This window comes from Phaenicophaeus curvirostris, chromosome 1 (assembly GCF_032191515.1).
Source record: "Phaenicophaeus curvirostris isolate KB17595 chromosome 1, BPBGC_Pcur_1.0, whole genome shotgun sequence".
Taxonomy (NCBI): Eukaryota; Metazoa; Chordata; class Aves; order Cuculiformes; family Cuculidae; genus Phaenicophaeus; species Phaenicophaeus curvirostris.
The window spans coordinates 154,849,017-154,874,551 of NC_091392.1; the positions used below are offsets into that span (position 1 = coordinate 154,849,017).

At 36.8% G+C, this 25,535-nt stretch overlaps 1 protein-coding gene across 2 annotated transcripts in view; it reads left to right on the forward strand.

Annotated features, from left to right (window-relative positions):
- GPC5 (glypican 5) overlaps nt 1-25,535 on the forward strand; it is a 643,004-nt gene that overhangs the window by 353,784 nt on the left and 263,685 nt on the right. For both annotated transcript variants that reach the window (XM_069878636.1, XM_069878646.1), the window contains exon 7: nt 1,172-1,334. In XM_069878636.1, the coding sequence (XP_069734737.1) occupies nt 1,172-1,334 (163 nt within the window). The remainder of the gene's footprint in view (nt 1-1,171; nt 1,335-25,535) is intronic.

Below are 25,535 nucleotides of genomic sequence, written 5' to 3' on the forward strand. Positions count from 1 at the left end.
TTATTCAAGTGATTGCAGAGTACTGCTCAACAGAGTGGAAAAATGGATTAAATATTGAGATCTCTACCTGTTGTCTTGTAGACCATGCTGGCATCATTGGCCACATCTATAAGTGACAAATAAAAATGAGCCAGAGAACAAACTTGTGTACTGAACCTAGATCATCTACACCACTTATGCCAGTATAAGCTAGCTTTGTTTTGGGTCAGTCTTTTTAGTTCTCACAAAGCAATGCCCATATGTGGTTTGGAAAATAGTTCTCTCTAGACTAACACTGGCTTAAACTGTGGTAGCTTGGTCTATTGCTCACTGGTCAGGCATCTGATATTGTCTCAACACATTCTCTTTCCTTCAACTTCTACCAGATGCTCATGTAACACATCCAGAGCACCCAACATGTGTGTTTTGGATTCATCAACACAGAGCTGCAGCAGAGTTCTTCAACTGTCCCAGATATCTGAAACTGAAAAATCCACACAAAATAAGTATTATGTCCTATGGTCATGTGGGCACTACATGGGTCTTGAAAAGATCCAGGGCCAGTTGCTATGTAGTTTGGATATTGTCTGTTTTCTTTAAAAGAGATTAGGCTGGATGAGTGAGTATGTCTCTATTCACTTGGCCTAAGGGCCAGGAATTGGTTCCTGGTCTTTTATCTGGCACTAAAGACATAGAAACATTATTTTATTTTTTTTTTAAATTTTAAAATGAAGCATATATCACCAGATAACACTCTTATAAATTTTGCTGTAAGCCAGAAAAAAAGAAAAAAAAAAAAAAGAAAAAACCCAAACTGAATTATCATTCTGTGGATCCTGGAGTTTTATTTTTAAATCAGAAAATTACTGACAGAAGAAACGGGACAACACACAGTAATCAATATGATTCTTGTGAAGCCGCTTTATTTGGGTTCGTTCTGCTTTTAAATAATTGTTTAACCTTAGCCCGCTTTCAACAGCCAGCTTCCTAATTTGCATAACACAACAGAGTCGTTATAACCTTTTATAACCTTGAGGACCCTGGCTATGGCTTCCCAACTCCTCCCAGCCACAGTGCTTGGTCTGCTCATTGTATGCTGCCACCCAACAAATTACAAGAGACTTGAAATTTTGGGTACTCAGTGAAGTTCCCCATCTGTACTACTAACTTGCATACTGTATCTTGTCTTCAGCTGTTACAGGGCAAATCATTTCCTAAATATCACAAATGGGATCTCCAGCAGACAGGCAGTGGTGGAGGTGTGCATGAAGAAATCAGTGGAGATTGTGATGATGAAGATGGTTGTGCAGGATCAGGAAGTGGAGAAATCAAGAGAGTCCTGAAATCTGTAGACTGTAAGTCCATGATTATGTTTCCTTCATTCATTTAAATAATGAATTGCTATATTTTGCACTAAGTAATACCACTGAGTTATCTTGGAAAAGTTGCCTGTGTAATGTTTCAAGATTTTCAGGAACAGGACTGCAGTTATAGGATTTCTATGAGCATGGTATGAGTACAAGTTTGTTTCATTTTAACACACAATAATGCTTATTTAATATTGACTGACCTCAATACAGTATTATAGTCAAATAAAAGGTGTAACAATGGCATGTCCCTGTAAGTTATTCCTTAAACAAAGAAGATTTGGCAGTTAAGCAGAGAAACTGTTCTAATTTTTCATGGAACTATGGGAAAATATAAGGTTTAATTGTGGTAGCTGAATTTCATGGAGCTCTACTGGAAAAAATGTACTCAACACCAATGTCATTATGATGTCTTACACATGCTACTGTTCTTCTTATTGCTATGGAGTTTTTATGTTTTGGAGTTTTTACCTTTTCTGAATCACATTTGTAAAAATTTTCTTCAAAAAATCATTTGTGCACGTCAGCAGCATGAAACTGTAAACATGAGCAGTTCAATTGAAATGCAAGTACTTCTCTGAATCAGGATGTTATTATGATGGGAATAGACGCCTGGTATCATCAAAACTGAATTTCTGTGTTTTACATTGTGAAATTCACCACTATTGGATAAGAAGTCAAGGTTGGTGTCAGACCTTGAATTTATCTGTATTTACTGAAGTTGAGTACACTCCAAGTTGCCAAACTTAGGTAAGACTTGATTTGACAGTGAAAAGACAACTTAGAAATGTGGCCATAGAGAAGCTTTAGTATATGCTTGCCCAATCCTGAACAACTGGAGAAATGATACTGAACGTCTTAGGGCATGACTTAGCAGGCCAGTTTGGATTCAGCTTAAGGTGCTGAACGTTTTCAAGTCCTACTATAGCTTCTCTAGATGGCATTTTGAGAGAGTTGTGAAAAGATTTGGACACTAAACTTTCTGCAAGTGCCTTTGAAGATTTGACTTTGAAAAAATAAGTTAGAGATCAAATATTTAAAAACAGATATAATTTGGAATACTAGATATATTATATCTATTTGCTAATCATAGAATCATATAATGGTTTGGGTTGGAAGGGACTGTAAAGATCCTCTAAAGACTGTAAAATAGTCTTGGAATGTGACTATGGTTATTAAGCAAATATTAAATGGCAAAAGAATTGTGAGAATAGTACATTATCTTCTATCCTTTTGTACTGCATTAAAATTTCCCTCATATTGATATATTTAGTGTAATCTTTTCAAAATGTCAAAAATATAATTACCCTTCATATTCCTCTTATATTACTTGTATGATAAATCTCTATAATTATTAACTTTCTATTAGGTGTACTGATGTTGGCATGTAATGCTGTTTCATTTGAACCTTTTCTAAAACTATTGTATAACAAAAATGTGGGTCCATACTGCTCAATATTATCACTTGTGTATATACCTTAAGTTACTAGCACCTTCAACAAGCTGTTGTGAGTTGATGGATTTATGCTGGAATTTAATATTTAGAATATACCTTAAAAGGTGTTTTCAATGTATACCAGAAACAGTCCATAAAACACTACTTTGTTCTGGACTATCACACATGCATCCTGATATGGACTTTCTGTTCAACAGAACTGTTAAAACATTCCAATTAATAAGAATGGTGTTACAATATGCATCAGGAAAATATTCTTCTTCAGAAATTACTTTTGTGTATATTTAAGCTAAATGATAGAATCATAGAATCATGGAACAGTTTGGGTCAGAAGGGTCCTTAAAGATCATCTAATTCCAACTCCCCTGTGGTGGGCACAGGCACTTTCTACTAGATCAGGCTTCCCAAGACCTTATCCAACTTGGCCTTGGACACCTCCAGGAATTGGGCATCCACAGCTTCCTGGGAAACCTGTTCCAGTTCCTCACCACCCTCACTGTGAAGGATTTCCTCCTTATGTTTAGTCTAAATCTGCCCCTCTCCAGTTTATAGCCATTGCCTCTAGTCCTATCACTACAAGCGTTTTTAAACAGGTGTTCTTGTAGGCCCCATTCAGGTACTGGAAGGTCGCTGTAAGATCTCCTCGGAGCCTTCTCTTCTCCAGGTTGAACAAGCCCAGCTCTCTCAGCCTGTCCTCATATGGGAGGTGCTCCAGCCCTTGGATCATCTTTGTAGCACCCCCTCTGGGCCCGTTCCAACAGCTCCATGTCCTTCTTATGTTGAGGATTCCAGAACTGGACACAGTAGTCCAGATGAGGTCTCACAAGAGAGGAATAGAGGGGCAGAATCACCTCCCTCAATCTGCTGGCCACACTTCTTTTGATGCAGCCCAGGATATGGTTGGCCTTCTGGGCTGAGAGCTTGTCAAGGTCCCTCTGGATGAGACCCTGTCTTCTAGTGTGGCAGCTGCACCACTCAGTTTGGTGTCATCTGAAAACTTGCTGAGGGTGCACTCGATATTGCTGTCTATATCATTGATGAAGATCTTAAATAGCACTGATCCCAGTACAGACCCCTGAGAGACTCCACTTGTCATGGATCTCCATCTGGACATCAAGCTATTGAACACTACTCTCTGAACATGACCTTCCACCTCGTTTATTATCTAGCAAACAGTCCACCCATCAAATCCATATCTCTCCCATTTAGAGAGAAAGATGTTGTAGGAAACTGTGTCAAAGGCTTTACAGAATTCCAGACAAATCACATCCACTGGTTTTCCCATGTCCACTGCTGTGGCTACCCTACCATGGAAAGCCACTAGGTTGGTCATATAGGACTTGTCTATGCTGGCTGCCACTAACCACTTCCCTATCCTCCATGTGCTTTAGTGTATCTTCTAGGAGGATTTGTTCCATGACCTTCCCAGGCACAGAGGTGAGGCTACTAGGTCTGTAGTTCCCAGAGTCATCTTTTCTACCTTTTTTAAATATGGGCACAATGTTAACCTTCTTCCAGCACCAGGGACTTCTGACTATCATGACTTTTCAAATATAGAGAGAGTGGCTTGGTCACCACATCTGCCTGTTCCCTCAGGACTCTGGGGTGCATCTCATCAGGTCCCATAGATATATTCAGGTTCCTCAGGTGGTCATGAACCTGATCCTTTCCTGCAGTGGGAGGGGCTTTACCCCCCTGGTCACTATCTTGATGTCCATTGACCCAGGAGGGGTGAGGAGAGTGTTTGTCAGTGAAGACTGAGGAAAAAATTTTTTGAGCACCTCAGCCTTCTCATCTGTTGATACGAGGTCACTATTTTCACCCATCAATGGGGGTACATTCTCTTTAACCTTCCTTTCCTAATTAAAATACCTGTAGAAGCCCTTCTTGTTATTGTTCGATTCACTTGCCAAGTTCAGCTCCAGCTGTGCCTTGACCTGTTTTCTTCATTTTGACCAGCATGTCTCAACTCAGCTATGCTGGTCTCTTTCCTTCTCTGCCTGATTTCCTACATCTGTGGACTGAGCTCTCTTGCACTTTATGGAAAGGATCCTTAAGTATTTGCCAGCTCTGTTCTGCTCCCTTGTCCCCAAGGACCATGTCCCAGGGGGACAGATTAACTCCTTGAAGAGCTGGAATTTTGCTTTCTTGAAATTTAAGGTCCTGACTATACCAATTGCTTGCCCTATAGCCCTCAGGACCTTGAACTCCAGTATTGTATCCCCTTAGGTGGGGGTCCCTATTAGCTGGATTAAGAAATTATCTTCAATGCAATGAAACAGGATCTTGGATAATCCTTCTTTTGCATTATTGTGATATGCAAGTAGGACTCTGGGAAAGTTAAACTAAAGATTACAAAAAGTAAAATATGTACATTTTAGTAAGAAAAAAAAGTCAAGATATACAATTTTTATGTGAGGAATTGGAATTAATAAAAAAATAAACATCATCATTTAAGCTGGTGAAATTTTCTTAGCTTCTGTTGATTAGGATCAGTTTCAAGCTAACTCAGATCTTGAACTCCTTGGTTTCGAACTGAAAAACCAGATTTACTGTGCTGTTATCCTTTATTGATCTTTGAAAAACACGATTGAACTTCAGCTAAACCTAGAGTTTGGCTACAGCATGTTTGATTCTCAGTGTTAGCTTGTTAGTTCTAGTGCTTTTCTATGCATTGCAATTTATTTTTTTTTAAGTTGCATATAAAAAGCCAGAAATGCCCAAGTACTCTTCTGTACTTAGATATGGTTTGTATTTTCTCATATATGTCATGGAAGGCTAACCAAATTAGGTTTGTTAAATAGAAACTTGTATTAGTAGTCCTAAGTAAACTGATATAAAAAAGAATAAAATCACACTTGCAGTGTGATCAAAAAGTTAGTTTTGTTCAAATCCAACCCTTTATGAGCCTACGACCTGCAAACATTTTTAATCTTACTCAGAAGTCAAGTCAAGCATTGCTGCACATCTGTACAATATTACTTTGTTTCTTCTGGTATATAACAGATCATTGTCAAAGTTTTCTACTTCTGTATTTTGCTTCTATGCATTGTAAAACACAAATTTATCAGTGTAACATGAACTTTTTTTTAAACTGGAAAACAGACCTCAGCTGCAGTAGCACTTGCAAGTAGAGACACAGCAGACTGAGATGGTCAATGCCTACACAGCAATTAACAATTACAGCAGAAGGAAAATCACATGGCCTATTATTTCATTGTTGTTAACTTTCAATTTGTGAAAAATAGTAAGAAAACCATAAAGATAGAAGTCAGAAGTAAGGTGGTGCAAAGAAAACATAAACGTGGTCATACTCCCCTTTCTCTATAGTCAGAGATTTAGTCTTCCATCTGTATCAATAAATACATGACAGTAGACATGTAAAAGACATGAATGACACTAGGACTGCACTACAGCACTAAATAGTTTGTATGAATATGAAGTCAATTGCAGTGTTACAGTTTTAAACACATACTCTTATTACAGTCATCTGGTCTAAACCCAAATTTTAAGTACAAATTAAAGTAAAAACTTTCCTAAAATACTTTAAAGAAGTTTTAATGGAGGCCAGAGACAAGATACTTACTTTCTTTTCATAGATAAGGACTGTTATAGACTTTACAATACATTCATGACTTTTGAAGCTCAAAACACAATTTATGACTTATAAAACAGGTAAGTTATTTTGTGTTTCTTTTTAACGTATCATGTTCAAATGAGTGAAAAAAAGATTATGGAGTTTAGTAACACAAACATTTTAACTGCACTCGTTATGCATATGAGTAATTCAGTTTACGATATACTTTTTTGATGCATGCAGACATAGACATGGAGAACAGGCCTTATGAGGAGCGGCTGAGAGAGCTGGGGTTTAGCCTGGAGAAGAGGAGGCTGAGGGGAGACCTCATTGCTCTCTACAACTACCTGAAAGGAGGTTGTAGAGAGGAGGGTGCTGGCCTCTTCTCCCAAGTGCCAGGGAACAGGACAAGAGGGAATGGCCTCAAGCTCCACCAGGGGAGATTTAGGCTAGACATTAGGAAAAAATTCTTCACAGAAAGGGTCATTGGGCGCTGGAACAGGCTGCCCAGGGAGGTGGTTGATTCACCTTCCCTGGAGGTGTTTAAGGCACGGGTGGATGAGGTGCTAAGGGGCATGGTTTAGTGTTTGATAGGAATTATTGGACTCGATGATCCGGTGGGTCTCTTCCAACCTGGTTATTCTATGATTCTATGATTCTCTAGCGAGAATATTTTTTTTTCCTCATCAAAGGAATGCTTTGCAGCCTTCTTCTTCTGAGTGACAATGTGTTGTCTCTTAATTAGCCAGGAAAGAAAGGACAATTACTAAGTATTTTGTAATGCAATAGATTCTGGAAGTCCTAGCCAAATCCAGGGCTCCTTTTTTGTTAGGTGTTCCAGACATTGTCACCAAGGAAATGATCTTGTCAGCAACAAATTCATAAGCTAAATAAAATAAACCATGATACAGAGACGGCCTTTTTATGTACATTGCTTTTTTAAAAAATAAGAAGTGTGAAGATGCCTTCTCTTTTCTTAGGCCATGTCATTGATTTCTAAATATGTGTATAATTCTTAGACTTGGAAGGAGCAGAGGGGAAGAGAGAAGGTATATTTCTGCAAAGATAAACATCTAGTAATTTTATGTGAAGGTGTAGCCTCTGAAGCTGAACGTTACTTATTCCTACACTTAGTGTTAAATATGCAAGAACTGTTTTCACTTAGTCTTGGAGATTGACAAATATGTGGTGACAGGCTTTAGGCTTTGGAAGGCCTATGAGGACATTTGGTATTTATAAACCAGAAGTGATAGCCCTAGCATTACACTGTTGCTTAAAATATGCTGCATTTTGAAAAATTCTGGTTTTCATATCAAATTGTTAATGCTTACATCACATTCAATGTTTCAAAGTCTTACAATTGTGATGACTGTTTCGCTCTTCATATGGACTTTTAAAATATAGAAAATTGATGCAGATATTTGAAGGAATGGTACTAGAAAGGATAGTGTACTTTAAATGTATAAAATAAACAGTAATATAAAGTCTTGACACTTCATTTGCTAGTTTTATTCTACTCTAACCAAGGAGCTCCCACAGGACTATTTCATGCATCACAATGAATTGCCTCCTCAAAAAACCCTGCAGAATGCAAGAAGCAGTAACAACAAATATCTATATATTGATTTGAATCTGTTTCCTACTAGCTCTCTGAAGACAGGCTAATCCTGATATCAGTCCTCTCAGGTACTCAACACAATCTATCAAATTTTTAGCAAGACCACTAGTTTTCTTAAAAATATGCTACTACTCTTCTGTCTTTCTTTTCACATTTTAACATGCAGAACAGGTGTTTGTTTACTACAGCCAGAGATCTCCTAGTTCAGGGCTCATATGTGTAGAAATATCAAGGTTATCTTTGTGCTTAATGTACATACAGGCAAACCATTTCTCTCACTTGTTTGATTTTACTCTCACCTGCTATTCATCCTGTCTGAGGAAAAATGTCTCCAAAAGATTTTGTTTCTAGGACTACTAAATCTGTAAGTCATTATTTTATTGTTCAGACAATGTGATAGAGGGAAAGCAATTTGGAAAGAACTTTATGTTGTGATCTCCATATAAAAAGAGAGTACTATTATTCAAATAAACTAATCTGTCTCTCTTATCTGATGTTATACTGTGTCCTCAAGTTTCAAACATCTTTTCCCCTCTTTCTGTTCCTTCACTTACTTGAATGTAGTTGCCTATTTCTTTATTTTAAAGTATGATTCTGATGGCATCTTCAGTGACCAAAGCTACTTAAAGCTGGTACATGTGTGAAACCTCATGTAGCCTCTCTGGTTCAAGGAGGCATTAGTAAACGTCAGTAACTATGATACCTGGAAATGTGCAAATTCTGTAGAGGCTTTTCTATCTTGGTTCTCACCACTGGCGCACCTACCCAGAGCAGGACACTGTCTTTTTCTAATTTAGAATAAGAAGAATAACAATAATGTCAATTCAGTAATACCAGTTCATGAGAACAGGTGGAATTGGAAGAAAGTGTGATGGCAAAAGTGATGATTGTATCATTCGTTTGTACAGGTGCTTCTCCCAGTTGGTTTATCAGCAATTCCCACCCTAGGTATTCTGGAACTGAACAGTTACTGTCCACTGAAGAAAATTAGTCTGAGTAAAAATTTTAGCTATGCGTTAACACATGATTTCACTGAGGTGATGTTCATTTAAAGTACTTGACTTGGACACAAGAAGAGGAAAAAACTACTTTAGGCAGTAAAGCTAAATGTGACAAAATGACTGCATTTACCTTGAACTGTGTTCATTACAAAAATCCATCCACCATTACGCACACAGGACTTAAATGAATCATCTCCAGACTTGATAGAAATAAATTCACTAAGGGAGCTGAATATGAAAAATGGAGTTGAATATGAAGAATGAAGATTCATAGCTTGAAGTGGAATTGATATACAACCACACAGACTGTCAAATGCTAAATGAAGAGCCCCTGCATTACTTTTAAACATCTTAAAAAAATTGTACCATTTAAACTTGATATAGTCTTAATCTCTATTTTAACTCATTAGGAAGTAAATTTAAACATAAATGCATACACAAATAAAATAGTTTCAATATTCAATTGAAAAATAATTCCTTTAATGTCCTGAAAATCCCCCAGGGTATGTTTTAGGGTTTTGTATTTGAATCAGCCTGCATCTGCTGATTTACTTCAAAATATTTCAATGCTTCTACAACACCTATTTAAGAAGAGACTTGTTATTGATCACTGTCTTTGAGCTCACATTTATGCCAGCTGTAGTGGAAGGCCAGTATCTTTGTCTCAGTAAATCGTATTAAAAAGTAGATCATATTAAAGTTATAGGAATATGTACCAACATTGGAGTATGTTGCACAGTCCCCTGGCCTTTTTCTTAAACATTTATTGTCTAATTAAATAAAGAAGGTTAAGACTAATAAGTAGGCAATTCAGAGAATCGTACTTTCAGTCTTGGAAACTGTCAACATGATGTCAGGTAACACAGTTAGTCTGTTCCTGTGTGTTCTAGGCAACCCCATCCGCTATTTCTACACCATTCACCACCTTCAGCTGCAAAAATAAAGTGCTGGGGTCCAAACCATCGTGGAAGTAATGTGAAGGGTTTCTCATTAGAAAGATGCTGTACACTAACACTTTTGTTAGAGTGGCACTGGTTACTTTCCTTCTAATGCTGTGGAAATAAGAAAGCATTTAGGCCATTCTATATCCAGATAAATATTTATGACATCTAATGTCTTATACCTTTTCCTCAGGAAATATAAAACAATGTATGAGAAAGCAATACACATTGATACTTTGCTGGAAAATTTGTTTCTTTACTGGTAACTGTGAGTGTCAATATTTAATCATTATACCTACACTACATAAATATTTAATATTTATATAAATATATGTTTATTGGTTCAATTAAATAATACCTGCAGTAAAAAGTTCTAAATTTCTGGTAATTTCAGAATTAATGGTATTATTATAAGGTAATTCCCATCAAAATATAACCTCATGTTATTAATGCAGGTAATTCGTTATAATTACGACTGTTCTGATGTTCTGTGTTTTACATCAGTGAGTTAAATGCTTTTTGATAACTTAAAACCTTTGAAGAGTAATTGTGTTTCTTAATTTGTCTTTGTGGTAGGCTCTGTCATAACAATCTTCCTGTTGAGGGTAACATGTTAGTACCAGGCAATGCACTATTAAAAGTACAAAATTTTACATCATATGACTTTATTCCTGCTTTTTGTGAATTCCCTTAGTAAATTGTGTATAACTCTTCCCCTTATTTGTTTCTGAATTAATGATCCAAACTGACAGAACAGCTTTAATTCATTGCTAATGTCTAATTCATGACTCAAGAAGTACAAATTTTAACTCCTAAAACCAGGCTGTGTTCAAAAGAGAGAGCTGGTACAATATTGATAGGAAATAACCAAGAATTCAAATGTTATAATTAGTTTTTTCCAGTTTTTTCCATATGTGAATATGCAGGTCGCACCTTTTTGTGAAATAATATATAAGGAAGCTTTCCTGTATTTTTTCTCAGTTTTTACATGGAATTTCAAATGGAATTGCTTTGTTTTTTCTCGTACTGCTTCATGTCATTATGCATCTAACAACTTTACCTGCACAGAATTCAGAGGATGGTGTAGGCCTATATATAGGAACTCAGAGGTAAATTTTTATTTTTGTGGAAATCATTGGAACTTGTATATCACTGTGGCATTGTTTATACATCAATAATTTATATCATTATGTATTTCTGTGCAAACACTTGATCATGTGTATAGAAAAGTCTTTGAACTTGTCATTTGTTGACAATATGTATCTTCTTGCTGAAAGAAATACTTTTTATTGAAATGTAAATTTTTCTATAGGAATGTACTGTTTATCATGAATCTTTCTCTTCAAAAGATTTTCAGTTCTCTAAAAGACAAAGGAAAGAGAGAGAAGAGCTCAGACTATGACAGTCTTCCTGTGAGAAAACAGGGTGAGATACCTTCAGCCTCCCAATTAATATTACCCTATGAGAACCTTTTTGATGTATAATGTGGTATCATCAAAGCTGTGTGATTTACTAATCCAGTCCTCTCAAATGAACCAGTGGAAAATTGGTTAAAATTAGTCATTCAAAAAGCAGCAGATTTTGCCCAAGTACTTTGTCTCCTATCTTTACCTATTATAAGTCTGCCTCTCTTTGGTCCAAAGACTTTAGCTATTTGGATAGAGTGGGAAAAACGAGAGGGAGATAACAATCTGGCTGTCTCTAGAGCTGTTGTTAAATCCATTCTGCTAGTACATGGGGGAAAAAGCAGAATAACTACTTCACTAGTTTCTGACCTGAATTTAGGCCTTTGTTTTTCAAAAAAAAAACAAACCCAAAAGAAACCAAAACAAAACACTTTTAAGGTTTGTATTTCCTCCCATTTACAAATAAGAACTTTAAAACTTTCAAAACAGGAAACGATAGTATTGTGATGCACTCCTTAAAAAAAAGTGCTCATTGATGCATTCTTTTCATACAAAACATTAAAATTCCTCATCTACTCAGAATTAAGTTATGTACTATTTATTTTTGAATGTGCAGCTTAGATTACTTCATTTTGCAGAGTCTGGCTAATTGGAAAATAACGAGGTTAATATATGTTACATTTTAAATTAGTACCAATCAAGTTCTTTCTAAGGTCATTTCACTGACTTCATAGGAGATTCTGTTTTCCAGAGAGACTGCATAATGACTTTAGGAACAGTTACAAATCTCTAATTACATTTTAAAAGAATTACTACTAATGTTTCCAGAAAAGGAAGCACTGCTAATTCTGAAGTTACCAGAAAATTTGAGCATTTTACTATATGTATTATTTTACTGAACTGATGTCTAATTGTATAACTATATTCCTAATAATTTCTAATTATTCATTGATAATAATTCAATCAATATTTTTATTAATTTAATGTGTTATTTGAAATGTGCTTTATAACAATGCATTGAGGAGATGAAAATAAGATTTTTCATAGAACTATTGTGATCACTGTGTTCAAACCATCTTTACTGTTTTACCAAATTTTTCTATTAATTCAGTGGATTATAATTTATATTGTTTTCCTTTATACAAAATAAATATAATCGTGAATGTTCCTACAAAAGTACAATTTTGTTTAAATCAATTCTCTAAGTGGTGATGTCTAATCCTGAAAAATATGAGGTTTTTGTTTCAAATAAGTATGAAAAAGTAGAGTTATTTTTGAAAAAAAGACCTTCTGAAGAGTCACTTTCATCTCCATTTTGCCTCACATGTGATCTTATTATCTCTAAAAAGATCTTTCTTTAACTCATAATTTTTAATTTCACTTTTTAAATCTGTCATAAGTGTATTGATCTTTAAATTCTTGTTCATGTTTTGGCGATGCTAGGATTGAAGACAAAATTAGGAAAGATCTGAATATCTGCTTTGGAAATTTGGCCTGGTCTATACTTTTATTCCATATCTTAATATAATTTTATTTTGGGGAAGGAAATAAAAGATGTCACATTTATCATACTCTCTGTGATAGCTTTTGATGATTCTTTTACTCTTCAAGTGTGTTTCTACTCCATTGACATAAAGCCTCAAAGAAAATGTAAGAGGGTTTTTTTGATAAAAATTGACTCTTATTACTTTGAGGGAAACAAAATAGAAAACTAAAATCTATGCAGTTTGAAAGGCTTGTCATATTCAAATAATAATTCCCTGAAATGATCAGGTTAGCTACTTTAATGTTGCAGTAAAACCTTACCTTTTTACCACCCAAAATCTAAATAGGAACGTTGGAAGACAGCTGTACACTACTGTTCCACTCTTTATTTTCCTTGGAATGCAATCTGACTTTAATAACAACAGATATAGAGAGAAGATTTTTCTTCATGTTAGCTATTTGTGATATAAATACCTGTGCTTGAACTAAGAAATTTAGACTCCTTTTATTGTCACTGTAAACAGATAAATATGTATCACTGGAAAACACCAAACACATGAGGGCACAACTAATTAAATCTCTAATAAGCACCTCTGTTAGGATGACAAGAATTGTGCCCTACAATCTTTATATCTCCATTGGATTGTAAAAGGACTCAAGCTTCAGTAGCCCAAGTACAGGTATCTAACATTGGTTTGTTAAGAAGTCCCATAAGTGAAGTTCTTTAGCTTTTTCTCTGGTTTTGGTTTAATTTTTCTTATTTTTTAGGCAAGAGTTATATATTTTTCAATGCATTTTACAGTCTTAATGTCTAGATCACTAATGATTTCTTAGAACATGGAATAGAAGGGCTGCTTGCAAATATAACCAACAAGGTCTGTAAAATGGAATTCACATTGTGTGAAAAGCCTCATTTGTTAGGAGAAGAAATCATAATTCATCTATGATGGAGAAAATTGTTATTAGTGCAAAAAGATGTGGCAATGGCTGTGAATCCCATGATGAGTTTGGTTATCAGATTGTCTCGGTATCTGTGTTATCTGTTTCACTTTTTAGATTTGGAACACAGAAAAATAAATGTTAAAACTACAACAACCCAAAATGTTTATGAGAATTATATTAAAAAGAAATGATTTAACTATATTGGAAAGGAACTGTAAACCACTTCTTTCATCTACTGATGGAAGAATCTGCTCTTTTTTTCAAAGTTGTGGATGCTATCAGAACTTTATCTTTCAATCCATTTTTAAATGGATTGTAATCATGATAAATGTCACACTGTAATCCTAAAGGTAGTTTATAATCAAAGTTAGTTCCTCTGCCTGTCATCTCTCCAGTCTTTATTATATTCTTCAGAAAAAATCAGTGTGTGGTCTCCTGAGAGTTCCCTTTACAACCTGTGCAGAGACTTAGATTAATTTCATATTTGCACCTTCCAGTATTAATGATTATAACTCCAACGCCTTAAATAATTTGCTTCTTGGTAATTCCTGCTCAGATGATTTTCTGACTTTTAAATAAAAGAGAATAAATTAATTTCTATTTGTTAAAGGAGCATAGCACTATTTTTTTCCTAGTAATAATATATATCAGAGATGTGACTATTCAAAACCTAGTTTTTAAAATCTGCAAAACATGTGAATATCGAAAAAAGATCAGCAAATGTTTTACAAAGAAAGGTGAATCTATTCTAAACCCCTCCATTGTGACTTGTATTCTCTGAAGCAATGTATCTGCAGGGCAGCAATTGATTTTCCTTTTTCCTATGTTCTTCTAAACCAAAGTGGTTAGATGTTTGTTTAATTCCGAACTGGCTTACAGATGTGATGCCTCACTTCTAGAATTAGTCTGCCAATAGGCAAATGTACAGTTTTTTACTTTCTAGGAAGAAATGTATGAAAAGGGAAAAAGATTTATTGTGACCTGATCTTCTATTCCCCTCTAGTTCAGACACCTAACTGTGGGGGTGAGCCTCAGTTGCCTATATATGCTTTCATTTTAGCAGACTATTTCAGGAATTTGTTTCAGTATGTGCTCCCTAGTTTCTTTTGACTGTATGAACCATTTCCAGTGACTATAGCAGAAGCTAGCTCATACAAAACCTTGTATTGTAGCTATAATTTAGACAAGTGAAAAGGGAGATAAATTCCACTTTCTGTGTTTTTGAAGGCTGGCTAACTAGAAGAAATCTTTAGCAGATGTTGGCCTTTAGTAGTGAGATTGGACATACTAAACACAAGAAATTGTTCTCACTTGGAGACCCATGAAGCAGATTATGCTCAGAGCCAGTGAACGTGTTTAAGGTAGGGAAAATCTCCTGCTTCATTGTGATTAACCTAGCTTCAGAAATAGAGGATTATGCTACAGCTCAGCAGACACGTACTTCATCAAAGTACTTCTTTGTGGCACCTTATAGTTACTAGAGTCAATTAATACCATTTTCATTCAGGGCCAAAATGTCTCTGAAATTCAACCTGCAGCAAAAATGTAGCCTTGATAGAAGGTGGTAGACTGAAATAAAATGGCTAAGGATAACAAAGTAATTCTGAAGAAGTCAGAGATGTCTGAATGAGAACAAGCCTTAGTAGAGAAGGATGTGATGTCCCTTAGCAAGTTTGCAGACGACACTAAGCTGGGTGGAAGTGTCAATCTGCTGGAGGGTAGGGACGCTCTGCAAAGGGATCTGAACAGGCTGGACTGCTGGGCTTTGTCCAATGGCATGAGGTTTAACAACGCCAAATGCTGGGTCCTGCGCAACAACCTGTCCTGGGGCACAACAACCCTATGCAGTGCTACAGACTAGGAGAAGTCTGTCTAGAAAGCTGCCTGGAGGAGAGGGACCTGGGGGTGTTGGTTGACAGCGGCTGAACATGAGCCAGCAGTGTGCCCAGGTGGCCAAGAAGGCCAATGGCATCTTGGCTTGTATCAGAAACGGCGTGACCAGCAGGTCCAGGGAGGTTATTCTCCTTCTGTACTCGGCACTGCTGAGACCGCTCCTCGAGTCCTGTGTTCCGTTCTGGGCCCCTCACCACAAGAAGGATGTTGAGGCTCTGGAGCGAGTCCAGAGAAGAGCAATGAAGCTGGTGAGGGGGCTGGAGAACAGGCCTTATGTGGAGCAGCTGAGGGAACTGGGGTTGTTTAGCCTGGAGAAGAGGAGGCTGAGGGGAGACCTCATTGCTCTCTACAACTACCTGAAAGGAGGTTGTAGAGAGGAGGGTGCTGGCCTCTTCTCCCAAGTGACAGGGGACAGGACAAGAGGGAATGGCCTCAAGCTCCACCAGGGGAGGTTTAGGCTGGACATTAGGAAAAATTCTTCACAGAAAGGGTCATTGGGCACTGGCACAGGCTGCCCAGGGAGGTGGTTGATTCACCTTTCCTGGAGGCGTGTAAGGCACGGGTGGACGAGGTGCTAAGGGGCATGGTTTAGTGTTTGATAGGAATGGTTGGACTCGATGATCCGGTGGGTCTCTTCCAACCTGGTTATTCTATGATTCTATGAAATAGGTAGAAATGTTCTTGTTCGCTACATTTATTATGTCTGTTTCACAATTTTTCAGTTTTCTTCTATGTTTGGAGGCTTAAACAGATATGCAGAGGTGTATTAGACTCCAGTTCCAGGGCCAAGGGGTGGAGAGCCTGTGACCCGCTTTAAGACGTGAAAATCACAGTTTAGGATGCTTACACAGGTGTTAGAGATATAGAAAGTATAACACCTTAAGATTGTCTTACAGATTGAAACAGTGACATTTGGAAAATATGTAAGTTGTTAGACAGAGTGGAGACAGCTGGCTGTTAAAAAATACCATTTCTGAAATACCAAGGAGCAAAATGAGAACATACAGAATATAGAAGTTGTTCTTAAAGGAAAAAGCTACATATAAGATAAATAGCTGCAAAATAATCAGTACATTTTGTGTTAATACTCACAGAGATAAATTCAGTCATTAGCAAAAAAAAAGGAGGAAACATCGACGTGATCAAATTTTCAGCAAAAGCTAGTTATAGACAAAAATATTGATTGTATATTGTGACTTGCAGAAGTGCTTGAAATTTATTAAAACATTTATTGTTTGTTAAACATTGGCTATTTAAAAGTGCATATTGGGGATTTTGCATACAATAATTTAAATTTGCATGCTCATATTTAAATGAAGATAAAAAGAATCTGAATAGGTCTCTGACTTACAATGTGTTAGTCTCTGGTAGTTCAAAGATTTAAACACATTAAAAAACCCCTAGAAACTTAAGTATAGGCAAACTACAAGCACCAATTACTGTTTGCAGGTTGATTTTGCTGAGAAGGTGGCCTATGATGCCCACCTTGACTGTTCTCTGGACCTACATGCTCTCTAGTGAATTTACCTGAACCACACATGATGCTGAAGCTGTGACATAACTGATCAACACTTCAAGGTAGGCTGAATGTGCTTCTCCTATAAGTTAATATAGATCTTGTGGGTCGATTTGGCTGGCTGCCAGATACCCACTGAGCTGATCTCTCATTTCCCCTCCTCAACAAACACTAAAAAAAAAAATGTTGAAAAATTTTGTGTGTAGAGATAATCACAGGGAGGTCAGTTACTAATTACCACAATGAGTGAAAAAAGACTCAGCATGGGAAAAATTAATTGTGTTCCTTGCCAATTAAAATAAAGTTGGATGGTAAGAAACTGGTAGGAAACAAACAGAAAAATAAACACACCCTCCCACCATCACCCACCCTTTTTCACTCAACTTCAGTGCTTCGTTCCCAGGTCCTTTCCCTCCTCCTGCCACCGTGTGGTGCAGGGATGACAGGGAATAGGGGTTACAGGCAATTCATAACACCTCCTTTCTGTTGCTCCTTCGCTCTCATGTGTTCTTCCCTGGTCCAGCATGGGTCCTTTCCATGGGCTGCAGTCTTTCAGGAAAAGACTGCTCTAGCATGGGCTTCTCTCCATAGGCTGCAGCTTCCATCAAGGTACATCCACCTGTTCCAACATGAGGTCTTCCATAGGTTGCAGTGTGGTTATCGACTCCAGTGTGGTGCTCTGTGTGTTTTGACACGGAGTTTCTTCTCTGGCACCTGGAGCATCTCAAGCACTTCCTCCATCTCCACCTTCTTTCACCTTGATGTCTGCAGGATCTCTTCTTTACCTCTGGCATCCCCAGGCAGCATTTTGCCCTTTCTTCAATACATTTTCCTCAAGGCACAACTATCTTGGCTGATAGGGCTCAGCTGTATCCTGTGTTGGGTCCACTGGATCTGACTGGAGCTGTGTCCAGCACAAGCCAGCCTCATCCTCTCCTCACAGAGGCGACTCCTGCAGCTCTCATTGCCAACACCTGGCCTCCTAAACCCAGTGCAATAGCACATCAGGCACTGGAATCAGGTACCACAAGGGACTCCTCTGTCCTTACGAGGAGAGAATCACTTTCGGAAGTGGGGCCAAGTGGACAGGTTGAAGCAGTAATCAGCTCAGTTTAATCACCAGCTGCTTAATCCAGCTCTGGTCATGAGCCAGCTCTCTGGACAGCTCTGTGCGCCCAACTATGAGTCTGCTGTTATATTCAACACTGCAGAAAGGGCAAAATTTGGAAGTTTTGGCCTGTCAGGTGGCAAAAAATGTAGGGTTTTTTACAGCTCTGCCTGCAGTAAGTTAACATGCAAGGCTCCATGAATTCTTATTTTAATTTAATTTGAACTTTATCAGATTTTAGAAAACAAAAATCAGAGAGAACATTCTGCTTGTAGATCTGCTTATATACAGTTAGGACTTCAGCTATTCTATTTACTGTGACAGGCATTTTTGATTGATTCAGGGCTAGTTATTTAAAGACAATCACCAATTACAAAATCCCAGTAGCTTTCCATTGTGATAAATGGTCCCATGATTGATACCTTTGTTAACATCTTCCACAGAGAAGGGAAAAATTCAATAAATGCTAGAAATAAGCTGTAACTTCTCATGACCTGTTCTGAGCAACAAAGGCCCAGGACTGAGCCACCAGTGATCACGCTTTAGTGCTCTTGTCAGTGGACTCTCAAGATTCACTTCTTTGAATGTGCTTAGCAAGATAAGTCATGTATAGTGTCACAGCATTTATCATAGAAAAAAGTAGTATAATATATAATTAAAGAGATTATAATAAAGTCTGTGAACTCAGTAACATTTAATGAAGCTATAAAGTAGTTTTCTACTAAAATATCAAACATATAATTCAGTTAATTAACAACTGTCAGTATCCCCAAATCCATAAACATTAATTTATTTTACTGTGCAGCAATTTCTATGAAATTGATTTCTATGAATCATAAAATATAAAAGGAAGTGTTTAGAGAGGCGTATTGAAGAAAAAGAACCATCAGACTTTTTTTCTTCTAGTCAGTCCTGTTTCCTTTTTCTTCCTTTTTTACTGCTCTGCCTTTTTCTAATTAATTGCCACTTGTCATCTTTGCTTGTTGTTGTTATCTTATGGCAATTAATACAATTATAAGTCATTATTTAGGATACTAATAGCCCTAGAAGCAGTTGCTTCACACATAAACTCTCATGCCCAAATGGCCACTTAAAAAAGAGCTAGATTTTAATTTCTCATCATTCTTTTTTTTTTATTTATTGATCTGTATAAAATAATTGAAGAACAGCAGATGCTTTTTATTTCAGTTCTTCAAGCTTCTTTCTTAACTTAGCCGTTTAATAGCAACATTCTTTTTCAGTGAGAAGGTAATTAATTCTTCTGTATTCCAGAAGATGCCACTGTAGCACTCGCTGACAAACAGCAAAGACAGATGATAACAAGGGAGCAGGGTATGAATATTTTCATGTACAGTATCTGACTGATTGCTCCTAAGCAGGTATTACTATGAGTATCTCAAAAGTATGGGTCTTAATTTGGTCAGACAATGAGATTCAGCAACAATTTTATTTTTACAAAAGAGAAATAAAAGCATCTAGATATTGAAAATTAAAGGAAATAGTTATTTTATGGCATAATTTTATTAACTGAAATCCTAGTACAGTATTTGCCAGCTTGGATATTTATGAGCTACAACACTGTAAAAAACATCAATATGAGTACATGTTCCTTCTCCAAAGGTTTTTTCTGGAAAGGATTTCCCCACTGTTTAATATACTGTATAAATCACATAAAAAAATAGTCTCCTTAGGTTACTATTTCATTTTCTTCTACATCCAGTTAATCGCAGAGACGTTTGATATCATCTATCTACTGCAGTGTCATGGTCCTTTTCTTTTTCTTTCTTATGCTTTAAAAAAATACTGGTAGCGAGGGGTCCATCACTAGCTTTAGAAACTAGGCTTTTCCCCAGGCAATAAAGAAACAGAGCAGCCAAAAAATAATACCCAAAAAAGTTTATTTAAAAAGATGCTTTATTTTATCTTTTGAACAATTTTACCATTTTAGTTCGTGACAGCTACACTACTTGCTGATGACTGGGAAGAAGACAAAGGAAGGTCACTGTGGACTCCCACTGATGGTCAAAAAAGCTCAAATTGAAAATCTATGAAGAAATAGGAGGAATCACTTTATAAGCACTTCTTTTGAACAAGCTCACTATTAATTGCTTGTTCTTAATGATAGGTTGTGCCTGCACACAAAAGTAAGTAAATATATTCAAAGTATGTGTGTGTTTATGTTTTCTATTGGGACACTGCAATGCAGTCACCAAATGCAAAATGGAATGGATTCTTGAAATCTAAGCTGTGCAAGGATTTCTGTAATGAAATGTGGAAAAAAATTGTTAATAACAGTAAGAAATGTACAATGAAAATTCTATGCCATTTATTATTAGTTAAAAATATTATTTCAGATATTAAATATAAATTTCATGTCCTGAGGTCAAGCAGGTTTATCAGATAAAGTTTAGAATTTATGAAACTTCTGTCTGATGAGAAGCAGGCCCAACTTAGCTCTGTGTGGTGCTGGGGGAAGGAAGAAAGATTTTTTTTAGCCATATCCAGTATTGGAAGGGGTCCATGGGCCCATGAGTCATCAAGTTCAGCTCCTGACTCCACACAGCGTGAATTCAAATTTAAAACATATGTATAGGAGTGTTGTCCAAATGCTTCTTGAACACTGACAGTCTTAAAGGCCATCACTACTTCACTGGGGAGCTTTCTATAGTGCTTGGACATCCCCTCAGTAAATAGCTTTTTCCTAATATCTAACCTGAACTTCCACTGATGTAGCTCTAAGCTATTCCTTGTGTCATGTTACTAGACACCAGAGAGAAGAGATCAGCACCTCCCGGTCTGGTCCCCCTCATAAAGAAGATGTAGACAACAGTGGAGTCACACCTCAACATCCTCTTTTCTAAACTGAACAAATCTATCTTTATATCCTCAGCTACTGATCTTAAGTTCTGCCCTCTGGTCCTTGCACTCTCTTTGTTGTCCTTCTCTGGATACATTCCAATATTTCTATATCCTTCTCATATTCAGTAGCTAAAAATTGCACACTGTGCTTAATGCTGAGTACAATGGGACGGTCACTTCTTTAGAATGGTTAACTACACTGCACTTACTGCACCTTTGGGTACAGTTGGCCCTTTGAACTGCTAGGTCACATTGTGGACTCATATTGAGCTTATCATTGCCAAAATCCTCAAATTCTATTCTTATGTGTAATTTAATTTTTTTTTTCTTACCATGGAAAACTGGAAAATTTTTCTCACAATCTTTGACATGTCAATTTTCATAACATTATCTCTGCTTCATTTCTCACTGTGACCTGAGTATTCAGTGAGTCTTCAGGTTTGTGATAGTTCATTTTCACAAGGAAGATAAACTGATACTGAAATAAATGGATTTTTTTAATTAATGGAACTATGTGTCTCATTGTTTTCCTGATAATAATAAGAAATAAATAGTAGATTTTTGTTTATCTTATTAATAATTCAGAACATCTGTCTTAAAACTGCTCCATCCCTTGGCTCTTTTTCTGAAGTGTCAGCAGTGTTTTTACTAACTATATCTTTAGCTTTACTACTGTACTCTTTGACTCAGCACTGAACATTTCAATTTCACTCATCTATCTGAAGCCAGCTAATACCTCTCCTTTGCTCTGGATCTAATCTCACTGCTATCACGTTCTGAACAAGAAGTCCCTCATGCTGCTTTAACAAGGTTTCACTGAATATCCATTGCAAAAATTAACAGCTCAAAAATCAAATTTCGAATAGGTTTGAATTTCCTTCTGAGTATTTTAATTCATTTTGTTTCTTTTTTATTCCACTTTTATTTCATTAAGCTTCAAAATTTTCCAGATTTTCTCAACAACTATAAGCAATGTTAAAAATTTATTAAAAGACATTTTCATGTAATCCCATTATTCATGGGTATATGCTTTTAGCATGCAGCGAAGATAGGATCATACAACAGTTTGGGTTGGAAGGAACCCTTAAAGGCCATCTAGTCCAACACTCCTGCAGTGAGCAGGGACATCTTAGAAAAAGTTGCTCAGAGCCCTGTCCAGCCTGGCCTTGAAAGTTTCCAGGAATGGGGCATCTACCACCTCTCGGGACAACCTTTTCTAGTGTTTCACTGCCCTCATTGCAAGAAGTGTCTTGCTTATATTTAGTTTAAATCTACCCCCTTTTAGTTTAAAACCATTACCCCTTGTCCTATCACAACAGGCCATGCTAAAACATTTGTCCCCATCTTTCTTATAAGCCTCCTTTAAGTACTGAAAAGCCACAAGAAGGTCTCCTCAGAGCTTTCTCTTCTCCAGGCTGAACAGCCCTGACTTTCTCAACCTTTCTTCATAGAAGGATTATTCCATTCCTGTGATCATTTTTGTGGCCCTCCTCTGGACCCACTCCAACAAGTCTACGTCTTTCTTGTGCTAAGGGCTCCAGAGCTGGACACAGAACTCCCGGTAGGTTCTAACTAGAGAACACAAACCCTCTTGACTATGTGACCATGCTTCTGCTGATGCTACCCAGTACAGAGTGGCCTTCTGGGTTGTAAGAACACATTGTTGGTTCATGTCCAGCATTTCATCCATCAGTACCCTCAAGTAATTCTTGGCAAGGCTGCTCTCAATCTCTTCACCCCCCCACCTGTATTGATATCAGGGCTTGCCCTGAGCCCTGTGCAGGACCTTGCACTCGGCCTTGTTGAACCTCATGATGTTCACATAGGTCAACTTCTCAAGATTATCCAGGTCCCTCTGGATCACATCCCATATCTCAAGGAACCACACCCATAACCATCCCATAACCACACCACTCTTCTTGGTGTCATCTGCATACTTGCTGAGGATGTACTTCGTCCTTCTGTCTGTGCTATTGGTGAAGATATTAAACAGTCCCAGTACAGACCCCAGAGGGACACTACTTTTCACTGATCTCCATCTGGACTCCTAGCTATTGTCCACTAACCTCTGAATGTAACCATTCAACCTACTCCTGATTCACTGAACAGTCCACCCATCAAATCCAAATTTTGGCAATATAAAGAGATGGATGTTGTGGGGCACCACATTAAAGGCCTTATAGAAGTCTGGATAGACGACAACCATACTCTTCCTTTGTCCATTGGTGTAGTCACTCCACTGTAGAAATGCAATATAATGTTATATATTGTCATTATTTTGAATTCTAAACCTTTTTGCCTTCCTTTTATTTTCTTTCCACCCCATGAGAGAGTGATGAGTGAGAGGCTTGGAGAGTGGCTGGCTGTTGGCAAAGGTCGACCCACCACATATACATTGACAGATATTATGTACACTAGTTCTAAATACCACAGATTTAATCTCTAAAATCCAAAGACACCTGTAATTTCCCAAATTTTCATTGCTAACATCTGAGAAATCCATTGAGAACTCACTGTTCATGTAAATTTTCTTAGAAACACTTGAGATCTGAATCCCTAGTACATTCAGGAGTAAAATTTTAAGAACATAAGCAGCTGGAAAATTATGAATATCTCAATAATGTTTCATGTAGTATAATAATTACTGCATGTCCTTTTCTTCATACTTCCAATATAACTTTTCATCATTGGTTTCACAGTGTTAAGATGTATATTTCTGTCTGTTCCAGTAAGTGAATCTATTACAAGAACCTAATAAATCAAATCCAGTCTGTTCCATTTCTTATCCTGGATGGTGCCAGTGTGTGCTTAGAGCTCAAAGTGCTCACATAGTTGATTAACAAAGGGATTTCTAACTGAAACAGGAAAAATAGTCTGTGCTTCTTTGCAAGGACAAACTGGACATTAATATCATAAAGGTAGAAAAATGACTTCAACCTCTAAGGGGTTCCTACAGACTTGACCTGTGAATTACCTGCAGACAATTTACTGTCTAAAATAGTTCCTCAAAGAAAACATCTGTCTCTACTTAAGAGTTAGGATGCCCAATGGAGACAGTGAAAAGAAACATGCCTTCTGTGAGTAACATGAATTAATTGAACTGTGAAATAAATAATCTTTTAAAATGTGTTTATTTTTCCATAGGACTTAATTAACATTCATGTATTTTTTTAATTTAAGTTTTATTTCATTCAAAACTTAAACTGTAGTGAAATTGTCTCTCTGTTTACATAGACATGATCTATGAACTTCCATCATCTCAAAAAAATTTTGTATTTTTTGTAAAGCAGCAATGTTTTCTTCTACTTAGAAATGTAGTTCCTGTTGAAAACTCTATCTAAAAGCAAAATCCCAGACAATAATTTCATACTATGTGACTAGGAGACAAAGAACATTTATAGGTATCATTTACACTGTAGTCAGATATTTTTATCTATTCCTCTGCAATCAGCAAGAGGACTCTGTGTTTGAAAGCAGAGTGATTTTCTGGATAGAGTCCTTATCTTTATTGTATTTGAAAACTTTGCTGCGGTGACTTGCCCTGGATACAACTTACTCTTTCATTAATCATTGCTCTCAGTATATTGTTCTAAGTCTAAGTCTTGACACCTTCCCTGAGTGTTCTGTTTTAAAGTGAGGTATTGACTAAGATGTTCTTTAGCACTTTAACAGAAGTTTGACAGCCCCAGCTCCTCAGGACTGGTCACAGAACTACTCAATGATTCTATCAAAAAAATGAAAGCATGACACCCCTAATCATTTTTCAATATATTAATAGCATTGTTATGGGTCAGAACAACTTCAGTGAACTATAACTCACAGGAAGCTGACTGTTTTTTGTGTGATGAACCAGCAAAGACTGAAAACTACAGATTTGTTCAGTCTGTTGTGGAGTGAAGCACTGTCATTTTACCACCAGTCAACAATTATCTTGGGAATCTTGTTTCTTTTTCCTGATTATTTTCTAATCACCCGTAAGAAAAAGATCTCATCAACTTAAATACAATTTTTTTTTCCTTTGGAGCATCAGTGTTTCTTCATGAAACACTGTTCAGATTTGTTGACTTGAGTCTATATGTGTTCTCAAAACATTTTCTAGCTCAATATCTTTTTGTATATTATTGCAAGAAGGCGGCTGATAACATTTATTAAAGTTCTTAAAATCCTATCACATTCTAAGTGCATTAATCTAAGGGTCTGTTCAACTGAACTGAAATGCCCATGCTCTCCTTTACTGTCCTGTATTAGAGATATTCATTAACAAAAAAATTAGTGTTCTGTAAAAATCTCTGGAAACTATTTGGAGCACAAGACTCAGCCTGTCACCTGCTTTAGCACAGTGCTTGACTTCTTTATCCTCATATTCAGACTTCCTCTGTTCTGGGAC